Below are 12,567 nucleotides of genomic sequence, written 5' to 3' on the forward strand. Positions count from 1 at the left end.
TTTACATATCACTTTATTTGTCAGCTTTTATGAACAAATTACGAAATATACTTCATTCACAAATTGAAAGTATTTACAGTTTCTTTACAACAAGGCATTGCTGAGGTTTTGATTTATGGCATTCTTCGAGCGTTCTGTCTTTCAAAACAAAGATGCTGGTGTTGTTTCCAGCACACTGTTCATATACACTCTGAATGTGAAATGGGAGCCTTTTGGAAGAGTAATTTGTACTGTCTTTGGATACACTCTACTGAGAAAACTGAGGCTGGATGCATTTGCAGTGTGGGGAGGGGTACTGTGCAGGTGTGTTGCTGGTACCATGCCGCATGATCTCAAACCATCATGTTACACCAGGTGTTGCCACGTGGGGAGGAGAAAAATATTTCCCTGAACCATCCTTCCTCTGCCCTTTTCTCTTCTTTGTAGGAATCCTGTGATTGGGCTAAAGGTAGTCCAGTCTAATTATTTTTTTTCTGGGTTTTGAGTCCTCATGAGAAGAGTCTTGAGAAGTCTATTTCAAATGCTATCACAATTCTGAAAAGTTATTCAGACAAAAAAACAAAGGAGAATAGCCAGGATGTGAATAAATATTGTATATCCGCAAAACGTTTAGGAGACAAATTTTGAACCATTTTAAAAGAGAATTCCAACTGTGCTGTTCTGCAGTTGTGACATTTGAGCCATAAAAGCTAAAATAGTTCAGTTTTCTCAATTTCTTGGAGTCTGTTTTTTTCCTGAAGAAAATTCTATACCCACTTGTTTCCATGGACCTTTTTAAAATCTCTTAATATACACTTCCATTATAAATCAGATGTGGACCACCATTGCTTAAGTTGTCTGTCATTTCCTGCAACAAGAATAGAAAACATTGATTAAAATAGCAATTATTTTATGATGGTTGAAATTTAAGTTAGCTAAGATTGTAATGTTTATTTGGCTTGATAAATCTCACTGTAAAAAAAAACAAAAACCACACTTCTTCCTACATAAATTAAGTACATTTGAAAGCTGATAGACTCATTGGTACGAATTGAGTTGGACGTTATTTTAAGACAACATATACAGCATTGATGGCATCTGTGCAAGTTTAGTGACTTTTCCTTTGGAAATACATCAGCTTAAACTTGTGTGGTAACCTACAAAGGAACAAGATGGTAAAGTCTTCAAGTCCATTCAAACCTTTTTCTGGGCTGATATGCTGCAAACAGATGCCATTCAATGCTAGCTGGGATAGACAACTGGGAAGTAGTTCTAGATTACAGAGAGGATCTAGGGGTTTGCCTTGGGATGAGACTAATTTTGTTTTTCCCTTAATATGCCAGTCTACAATTTTTAGCTGTTCAGCAACTGCTACTCAAATGGCAAATGAGTCATCCCACAGTAAGTTGACCTGATCATGAGTCAGATCCTGAAGCACCTAAACTAAGGTTTATTCAGACTTAGATTTTCTAATTCTCAAATTGCAATCCAAACAGCACCTACCGAGCAGGTGTCTAAGCCTGTAGATGGCTACATTAATTAAGAAATTACCTGACCTTCAAGGCTCCAAAGCCACATAGATTTTATGCTTAGCACTGCCTTATTCTGAGTAATCCTAGGTCTGTTCTGTATCAAATTGAATCTAGATGCAGAAATAAAGTGATCTGATGGTTACGTCCAATGGCACATCCCAGAGAACATCCAACTATGCCAAAGGAAATGGGTACAAATGAAAATGCAATTTGGAGTGTTCTTTTTAAAATTCAGGATAGATGAGGTGAAGGTGCCACATTTTGAAGTATATCACAAGACTTGTTTCCTGCACAGATTTTAAAAAAAAGTTGTCCTAGTCCTCTTTACAAAGTAAACTTAGGGCCATCAAACCAAGTAGCCTTGCCAGTTAATGCACCTGAATCAAATGTAAGCTACAGAGAAAATAAGGCGTATAAGCTTACTGAATTTTGAGCACTTTCTACCACCCAGCTCTCTATTTCGCAAGTGATGGTGTTGGATGTTTTTGTATTGTGCCTTATTCTCCCCACATAGTGAAGAGGAACAGGCCTGCCTGACACTGAACTCTGGATCTAGTTGTCTGCTTTGAAACAAGGCATTACATTTTGTCTATTTGTAGGTGCCTAAACCCTTTTTTTTTTTTTTTTATTTATGCTGAATATGTCGGTCAACTGGGAAAAGGGCCAAGACTGCCAAAGCCATTTAATATTAATTGTGTCAGCCACAGGTTGATCTGTCAGAAGGCTACTTATGAGTGAGTGTAAATTTCCTTTTGTCAGCTTTATCATTTGAATCCTCTACAGACATCAGCTATTAGAGTATCTTCATAATTTCAGAAAATATTGAAAACAATTTATTTTCCCCAATATTTCTATTTTAAAAACCAAAAGTTTTAACAAATTAAAAAATGTTGCTGAATTCAAGAAATGAAGAAGCACACAGATTAGAAGCAGAGTGAGTCAATGGTGGCAACATCCAAATAAGAACATTTGGATGTCTGTAACTAGGGTGAGTACTTTAAATACTCAACTTACTTCCAGATTGCAGCGTTCACCACGCAGAATTATGTCACTTCTTGGAAGCACCATTCCTGACCCAGAGTGACATCAGAGCAACAGCCAACTTTGATTGGCTGAAACTATGACTTCCTCTTAGAGGTGGCCCTTCCTGAAGTGACATAACAATATGGTAGCTCCCTAGTGTTCAGCGTACCTTGGAGGTAACTCTGGTGTCGGGGGAACCACCGGGCAGCTGGGCAGGTCGGTTATTTCAATACCCCTCAATCTCTAATATAAATATAACAATCATACAATAAATATAGCACAAACAAATGCAGATGCAGTACATGTCTAAATTACTGTATATCAGTATAAATATACAAAATATTCTTATGTATAAAACACTTTAAAACTGTTTTCTATATCAGGGCCCAATTTAATATGTTTTTAAGTAGCCTTCATTATTTTTTAGGGGCATGCCTTGAGCTAATGTAGTCAAGCCTGCCAGCAGCAGTCCACAGCCTCTAGGTCTACAGAAGTCCTAGGCCAGACCACCTAAGCATGCATACTTGATTCTACAACAGATATGCAGGGAGTCACCATCCCTATATGGATGGTAGGAATGCAGGGTGTGCATCCTACATTCACTGAGCATGTGCAATAAGGTTTCTCTGCACATACATCATGGCTTTTCACCCAAGATAAGTGGGTACTTGGCAGTCCTCATTGCTAAGTGTCTAGAAGCTCAGTAGGTCAACAGGCCAGGCAAGGAGGCAGTGAACTACTATAATACATGGTTATCGTCAGCCCAAATTTTCAGAGTTGGCGAGTGTCTTTATTTTGAAAGTTTTTTTTTCTGCCCAGGCTGTGTATTTGTTTCCCTCTCTCTTTTTCTCTTGAACGGGCTTCATCTTGGTCCTTGTTGAGGCAAGAGCCTTTTTGAAAGGTAAGGCCTAGCCTACCATCTGCAAGACCATGGTCATACTTGCCTGCACAGCTCTTCAGAATTCTGCTTCATTTTTAAATGAAAAGGAGAAATGTATCTCTTCTCTTTATTTTACCACCCTGCTTTCTGTTACTGTCATAACCTGTACAGTTTAACTTTTAAAAACATGTTTCAAGTATCTTCTAAGCTGGATTCAGTATATATTTCTACTTGGAGTCTCATCTCAGTTAAGACACCAAAGAAGTATTTTTTACTTAATGGACAATTAACTGCTATATCACATTTTATCAGGGAATCTGAAAACATTCTGCAGTCTGAATGAATGAATACTTGCTCTGCTGTTCAGGGGTCTCAGTAGATATGATACAGACTGTTGAACTTGACTGTAATGCAGCCTTGCACATGAAGGTTTGGGTGGGCCATCCCCTTGACTTTTATTCCCTTCTCAACTCGTTTCTCAGATGAAAGGCATTGTGTACAAGGTCCAAACACAAAGCATAAGGTGTGAGTGAACATTTTACTTCACAAATATTAATCTGATCTATAAATTCAAGGAGCTGATTTAATGAATTCTATTCAATTAATTCTTGTGGCCCTATGTGCCCAACTTCGGGAGCTTAAGTTTCAGCACCTAAACATAGACCTAGATATCCTGGGAAGCCTCCTTCTAACAGAGAAAGGCAGTAAATGGTCAGTGCTGCTACAAATCAGACCAGTTCCATTTAGGTGTCTAAATATGCCCTTATGTGCTTAGGCTTAATCATCTAGGTTTGTGAACTGTGGTTTTTGTATTTAAACAACCTACTTTATAAGCTGAGTACTTGGGAGAGGAAGAAATTGATTAAATCCTGGAAGCATGCAATGATGTGGTTACGGAAAACATTCTGTGCTTTTTCACAGTACAATACATGATAATCCATATTAATAAGGCTTACAATTATTTATGAAGTGCTATATTTAGCAGATAAGCCCTTGAATAGCTATACAATGGAATTATGTTGAAAATGGATGTGCTTCATTGAAATGGATGTACTGCAAATATACAGTACCTAAAAATAGCTCCATATAATGCAACATAATAAAGCTTACACAGAATGGCAGCATTTCATTTCCCAGAAGCTCTCTCTCATATAAAATTGAAAACTGAATATATCTCTTGCCAATTGTAAACATTAACGCATACAGTAGCATTTTAGGAGAAGCAGAACAAATAAAGGAGGACAAACAACTCACTTTTTCTGCCATTTCATGGGAGTGATGCAATGAATGTTCTCTTTCTGAGAACATTCGCCTTTGTTCATAGCTGGCTAGCCGACAAGTGAGCCATGAAGAAAGGGTGCAACCACCAATTCCAATGCATGCAAGAGACATGGAGGCAAGATGCAAGGAATAGAGAGCAGACGACTTCTTTGTCAAAGCACGAAGAAATTGAAAATTTAAGATTCCTCCAATTAGTCCGCAGATGCAACAAGCAGAAAAAAGTATCATCTGTCAGGAAAGACAAGAGAGGTTATGTGGCAGCAACATTTTTAGAGACAGACTCATTCATATAAAAACATGAAACAAACTATAATTCAGTGCTTCAACAGCATCATGGACTGCAAAACACTGCACAGACATTCATTTTTAACTCCCTCAGCTCCCACAGAGCTCCAAGGGAATACAATACCTTCTGGTGTACAAAAGGTAAGACTGATGTTGCATGTAAGATAAAGTTAGGTAGAATGAGCTGGTCATGTTAAAAGCGAGTCCACAGGTGGACTATTAGGACACAAATCATCCGATTCCCAGTGTTTCGTTCAAAACAGTAACATTACAGAATGTGTCATAATTTTCTATTCTGTAGTTTCTCACCACTTCTCAGTTCGCAGTGAAACTCACTTGCTTTATGTGCCATCTGACTCTGTCTCCTGTTTAATTCTAATTTGTTCAGTCAAGTGGCAGTTTGGAGGCTTTCTATAGTTTTTGTGGGGACATCAAAAGCATTCAGGGTGCATGTGCTGGACAAAGAAGTAAGAGAACAAAGAAATCTGTGATGCACCTATACAGAAGGTCAGTGTGGTGGCTGTGTTTTTAACTCAGGTAAAATATTTCTGGGAAGTTTACAGGGATGTGAAACAGGCTGCAATTAATGAGATGTGTAAAAACCTCATACCACTTTAATCACAAAGATGACACCCTGGTTCACGATGTCCTTGAGCCACAAATGGCTCAAGGGTAAAAGACCTTATTGTGAAGACACTGCTAAATTATTATCTTATTCATTTCCCTTGATACTGCTGTCCTGTCAGATGTTGATCTAGATGAGCCTTTGATGTTACTTAACATGGCTTTGTATAAGTACTTATCTATTGTGGTAGGAACAATTTATGGAGCCTTACAGACCAATTCTGTACACAACTGGGATGAGAATTTAATCAGGAATGTGGTGAGACCACCAGAACAGACAGCCTTTAAGAACTGTTTATGGTCCACAAGAAATGAGACTTGTCATTGTAACAGTGTTTAGTATAATTAATTGATATGCAAAAGTACGCAGAGAGATGTTGATTCCCTTTACTCTTATGCTGGTTTTACTTGACTTCCATCTGTATATGGTAATCACACTGACATAAAGACATGATACTATACTAAGTGATAATGTCTCGCTTAACATAAAATTCTGCTGTGACTTGTGTTGTGATAACACCATTTTGCTGCAGTCAGAAAAATGACTGTACTTCTGATTCTTAGAAGAGACAGAAAACATCCACCATCACTTTAAAGCTGACTTATACATGATTCTGATTGAAAAAAAAAATAATAATTACTAACTCAGTGAACAGCTACAATATCTAGAACCAAAGTTGATCACCAGCCTCCTTGATGTGGCAGCCCAGTGTTGGTTTTGGAAGTCAGAAAATACAATTCAGCGACATTACTGGAGAAGTTCTTCATGATTTGGCCCAAATCTGTGTCAAGAGGTTTTCCATCCAAATTTATCCAGAGAGGGATAAATAAGGATGCATGGCTTAAATTGACATGACCTAAATAGACCATTTCAGAACTGGCTTGTTTTGCATAATTAACCCAAAACACTGATTGCTTTTTTGGACTGCTGACTTGCAACTTTTACTGGCCAATCAGAAACACTTGGTCATAGAAAGCCTCCAGTTGTGAGTTTGAGTTAGATAAGTATGTCTTTCAAATACTTTTATGTTATATGCAGTGGGAAAACTTACAACAAGTCCAGATTTTTTTTTCGCGCACAATATTCCACATATGCCACAAAGCAGAAACTGCAAAGAAAAAAAAAAACAAAACAACAAAACACCACAGTTATTTCATCTTTGAAGGGCTCGAGTTTAAAATCTGCTGTGTTGCAGTAGTGGTGACCACAACAGTAGGTTAGGCAATGGTTACAGTTGTCAGCATTTTTATCACAAACCTTATGTTTCAGGAAGTTATAACTCAACCATAAACACACTTATGTGAGAAGAAGAAACTGGAATGAGAAGTTCAGATTGAGGATGATTATTCATAAAAAGAAAAAAAATCCTTCTTTTAAGCTGCTTGAATAAACAAAACATGGAAGAAACCCAAACCAATGCTGAAGCAAAAGATGCCGTTTTACTCTTTTTTTTTCTCAGAAAAGTTTTGCAAGGTAATAGTCAATGATCTAGTCATCTACTTTCATGTATAGCTGAGGTACTCAGTGACTTGATTCCACAATCTGAACCACAAATGGCTCATACATGGATTGTTGTCCTCAATACAGTGGATCTCTGGGCAAGAAAGCAGTTCAGTCACCTCCATGGGTGCAGATGCATATATGGGTACTTCTGTTGGTGTGGCTACACTAGACATACAGGAAAATATGTTTCACATTGTAGATATTAATACTTTTTAGTGACCCATGCCTTTTACTGACTGCATGTCCCAGTAGGAAAGATAAGGCCAGTAGCCATATACAATACAAGAAAGACTTTACTATCCCATTCCAAAGTATATAGGAGAGGTATGAGGTGGCAAACAACCGGAGGAACAAATAGATCAATGTGCTCGCTTGTGGCATGTGATGTAGCAAAGAAAGGGGTGATCCAAGTGAGAAACCAGATCATGGGGGAAGGAATAAACCAGGTCACCAGTCAAACTCCAGTGACATAGTAACTACCAAGGAAAAGCATCATTACATACATAATCCTCATTCTGTCCTGGATTTGACGTCCCACCATTGCTGAGAACTCTACCTGTAGCAAACAGTCAGGGAGCTCTTCCACTAGTATAAAACATCCACTCATTACAAGTGGAGCCAGCCTTTATGTTATTAGCTGTAGAGGCAGGACACCTGATGTTAACACTAAAGGCAGGGCACCTGGTGGTGATCTCCAAATTGGCTTTGATCCAAGGTTGGCCAGACCTTGAGAGAAAACCAAGAGGAAACTCTCTCATGCCTGATTGTGGTCATCATCCATATATCAACCCTCATTCAGGGCTTGGGGTTTAGACCCCAGCACTTCACCTGTGTCAGAGACTGATGATGTTCTCCGATGTCTCTTTTTCCTCCTGCAAAAAAGTTTAATGAGGGAAACAGTGAATAGTCCCTGAGGAGGCAGTTGTGGTAGGAAATATATCAGTCATATGAAAGCAGTAAGGCCTTCTCCAGGTGTTTGTAATACTGTCAGAAGATTTCTTTAATACCTCATAAAATCCTTTATTAAGAAATCCATGTTACCTATTTTCAATAAAGCCAACCCTATACTCCTATTTGGAAGTAATTTTATAGTTTTAAAAATGGATTTTTCCAAATCCTTTTTGCACTGAGATGTTATTTCTAGCAAAAGGCTTTACTTGACCTTGATTTAGGATTAAATCACAGAAGAAACCTGTCTGTTACATAAGAAATGAAAAAGAAAAAATAAAAAAATGGTACCTGTAATATATTGCATCTAAATCTCATTTAACCTCAAAAATTCTACAACCTCAGTATCTCAGTTGAGGAGGTGCTTTAATACATAGTTTGTCTCCCTCCAACTAAAGTAGTTCATGCATATAGCTATGCATAAGATGGGATGTGTTTTTACTCTGAATTACGCTCACTGAGTTGTAGAATCAGAGAATGGTTTGGGTTGGAAGAAACCTTAAAGATCATCTAGTTTGACTCTTCCTGCCATGGGCAGAGACACCTTCTACTAGATCAGGTTGCTTAAAGCTCCATCAAAGGCCATCCAACCTGGCCTTGAACTCTTCTTCCGGAGATGGGGCACCCACATCTTCTCTGGGCAACCCGTTCCAGTGTATTACCACCCTCAGAGTAAAGAATTTCTTCGTAATAGCTAACCTAAATCCGCTCTGAAACTGTTACCTCTTTTCCTATCACTACACTCCCTGGTAAAGAGTCCATTCCCACCTTTCCTGTAGGCACCCTTTGAGTACTAGAAGCCTGCTATAACATCTCCCAGGAGCCTTCCCTTCTCCAACCCCAACTCACTCGGCCTGTCCTCATAGGGGAGGTGCTTGCATCCAGCCCCTTCATCATCTTCATGGCCCGCTTGAGCAAGTCCATATCTTAGTTCCTCACATTGAATATGGTCAAATTTTGTATGTCATTCTGCTTCTATGCTAAGCACAGGTTGTGAATTTAATGGCAATCTGATTACATCATGTAGACCATGGCACTGAATGGCTGAGGACATAAAACTGGTAGTTACTTCTAGAGCTCACCCACTGGAATGACAATCAGAAAACCTATGGGTGGGGCTCCCTCTGCCCCTTTCCCACAGGCAGAGGAGATTTCAGCTCAGAGCTATCACACCTGCCTTGTAAGTTTTCACTCGGGCTTTCTGTGAAGTTTTTGAATTTCATTCCCACTCCTGTCATCACAGATTACCATCAACTGAAGGCATCCTTCAGATTTTCACATGCAGTGTTTTATATTTCTCAACAGTAATGTAGAAAGCTTAAATTAAAAAAAAAAATGCTGAAGACATCACTGTAATTAAATTCTATACAGTCAGACTTAATAAAGTTGATTAATAATAAAATTTATCCCTGTAGTAATAGAGTAGGAATGAAAGGAAAATTTTGTACAAAGAAAAAATGGTGAGCTTACAGAAAGGACCTAGAAGATACCATGAAAGGTAGTTTCAACTTGTAAGACGTGTGTGTTAAGGACCTGAGAGGTTGATAATTTACCTTCAAAGCTGAAAGAATAGGTCACCCATTTTTTTCAAGAATGCTCTAATTCTGCTCCTATTAGAGCCAATGGATTTTTTACCACTGATTTCAACTGAAGAAGACTTTATATTTCCATTGTACAGTCTTTGCTAGCCAGAAGGGAATGCAACCAACAAGTTATATTAGCCTAACTTGTGACCAATGGAGAAACAAGCAAATTACAGATTCACTCAGCATTAGAAACCACCAGTCTGGGCAGTTCTGCTGTTCTTTACTGTTCTTTACTGTTCTTCAAGGACCAGACACACACTCTTCCAAACCACCTTTATATAGTGCCATATACATAGATATTACTAAGCTATTTCCCAGTTGAAATCAAAAGAATAGTGAATGAGCTAATCTGAAAGGTCTAAGATACCTGTTTCTTAAAAACAAGGGGTGAATACTGTATTCCATGGTTGTTAAAGTATCCGAGGGACTCCCTGGAGTAAAGATCTGGATGCAGGAGTTGAATGTACGTTGTTTGCCAATGATACTAAACTAGGAGGAGCTGTGGACTCCCTTGAGGGTCAAAAGGCCTTATAGGGAGATGTGGATAGACTTGAGAACTGGGCAATCACCAGTCATATGAAATGTAACAGGAGCAAGTTCTGGACTCTGCAGCTAGGATGGGGTAATCTTGGTTGTACATAAATACTAGGGGACAAGAGCCTGGAAAGAAGCCCCAGGGAAAGAGATCTGGAGGTCTGACTTGATGGCAAGTTAAGTATGAGTCAAAAGTGTGCCATAGCAGCCAAAAGGGCCAACTGCATCCTGGGATGCATCAGGCACAGTATAGCTAGCTGGCCAAGGGAGGTGATTATCCCACTCCATACTGGTGCGGCCCCACCTTGAGTACTATGTGCAGTTTTGGGCACCTCAATATAAGGACATCAAAAGAATGTATCTAGAGGAGGGCAACCAAGATGGTGAAAGGTCTCAAGGTCAAGACTTAAAAGGAGTGGCTGAAGTCACTTGGTTTGTTCAGCTTGGAGAAGGCGGAAGGGTGACCTTCTTGCAGCCTACAACTTCCTTAAGGATGGCAGCAGAGGACAAGGTACTGAGCTCCTCTCTGATGACCAGCAAGGAAATGGTATGAAGCTGCATCAGAGGAAGTTCAGATTGGAGATTAGGAGAAGGTTCTTCAAGGATAGGGTCGTCAGTCATGGGAACAGGCTCCCCAGAGAAGCAGTCACAGCACCAACCCTGTCAGAGTTCAAGGAGCATGTGGATGACACTCTTAGTCATCTGGTTTAGTTTTAGGTGTCCTGTGAGGAGCAGGGAGTTGGACTCAATGATTCTTATGCGTCCCTTCCAACTTGAGATATTCTATGATTCTGTGATAGTATTTTATTGTGTCGTGTCAGGGTCTGTATGTGCACTCAGTATGTATTTTCTCTTTCTGTACATCTACAATATTTATATGTATACACAAGGAATAAGAGATCCTGTAGTTAAAAGACTCAACAGAAATTATTTCTAGTCTAGTCTAGTCTATTCTATCCTGTCAAAGGAGTTGAGTATTCCTGGTTCTTCCACGTTCTGTGTGAGCTTGAGAACATCATGCCAAATTTTTATGATATGTATGACTACAAGAAAAGCAAGTTATGGAACTGAATGGACTGGTGTGCCTGAACATGTGAAAAACCTTGGAAGAAAAGTACTTGGGCAGTAGCAAAGGATCAATATAATTTGGGATGTTGTTAGATGACAGTGTATTACATTCACAGAGAAATGTCTTGCCCAAAAACCAGTATGATTATTTGTTTGTGACAGCAGGCATTTTGTTATTAAAATCAATGGATGAATTTGAGCCACAGTGTCAGGCAATTAAACCTCATGCAAGGCTTTGGAAAATGATGAGCCGAGTTTACCACACTCCTCTGAGGCTGCAGAGGATTCTCATTCACTGGAAGCAGTGGAAACCTGCTTTACAGAAAGAATATTAGCAATACCCAGGGCTTGGGAACACTGCTTGTGTAGAGTTGCCTTAGCTAGACTTCTCAATGTGGAGACATCTGGAAAGATTAAGAAGTCAGTGGGACATTATGTGATTGACTTTGATTAGTGCTTTTTGGTAGAATAACTAGGGATTTTTTAAAAAAATTTGTTGTTGTTGTTGGTGGTGCTATAGTAATCTCTTGTAAAAATTTTGGTGTCTTGGTGTTGTGATCAGCAGTAGCGAAAAGTAGATGGGAGAAACTACACTAGCTCTTTGTCTCAGAAAAACGGTGAGTACTAATCAAACTCAAAAAGAATTTGCTATGTTTGTTCCTGTTTGTCTTTTCATTTTAAACTGTCCTGTTATATAATACTGCCAACTGAAATACAGCCACAGTGGTGTTGTCTTGCTCCTCTTTGTCTGTTCTTGGCTCTCCTGAAAGGCTTCATCTTCGTGTCAACATGTCATACCAGCTAAACTTGGCTTGTAACTGTTGAGCTACTCTGCTTTACAGTTTACTCATGACTAACTAATACTGTTGTGGTGAGGACTTGCTCCTTTCTACTTGATCACTACTTAGCTTCACTTAATTTTTACCAACCTCATGGACTCTTTAAAAGTAGTTGCATTTTCTAACCGTGTGGAACCTGAATTAAGTTAAGGCAAGCACAGTTATGCTGAAAATACAGTAAATCAGGAGTGGAAGAAATATAACACTGAGGATAAACTCCTTATAAAGAATGAGCAATTGTTGAAGTTTTCACACTTACGCTGAGAATAAGAGTAGAGCATTTTATGAAGGATCACCTAAATTAATGTCTTCCAAAATTCCCTGGGAGCCAGGGAAGGACCTTCAGCCGGGACTTGTTGAAACAGGTGGCCCAGTGTTGGACTTTTGTTTCAATTATTATTCAAAATAGTCATCAGAAAAATCATAAAGGGCTAAAAGATCCAAAATCTCACTTAAAAACTGTAAAGAGAATGCAGTTAATGAC

The 12,567-nt window shown here is 39.0% G+C and overlaps 1 protein-coding gene across 1 annotated transcript; it reads right to left on the bottom strand.

Moving 5' to 3' along the window:
* Positions 1-298: 298 nt before the first annotated feature.
* Positions 299-8,959, bottom strand: TMEM196 (transmembrane protein 196). The gene is made up of 5 exons (XM_008938173.1): positions 8,906-8,959; positions 6,657-6,713; positions 4,669-4,923; positions 2,704-2,777; positions 299-847 (listed from the first exon to the last, which is right to left on the bottom strand). The coding sequence occupies exons 1-5, from the start codon at positions 8,957-8,959 to the stop codon at positions 841-843; spliced, it is 447 nt and encodes a 148-aa protein (XP_008936421.1). The 3' UTR covers positions 299-840.
* Positions 8,960-12,567: the final 3,608 nt, after the last annotated feature.

Source organism: Merops nubicus, unplaced genomic scaffold (genome assembly GCF_000691845.1).
Source record: "Merops nubicus isolate BGI_N331 unplaced genomic scaffold, ASM69184v1 scaffold544, whole genome shotgun sequence".
NCBI classification, from domain to species: domain Eukaryota; kingdom Metazoa; phylum Chordata; class Aves; order Coraciiformes; family Meropidae; genus Merops; species Merops nubicus.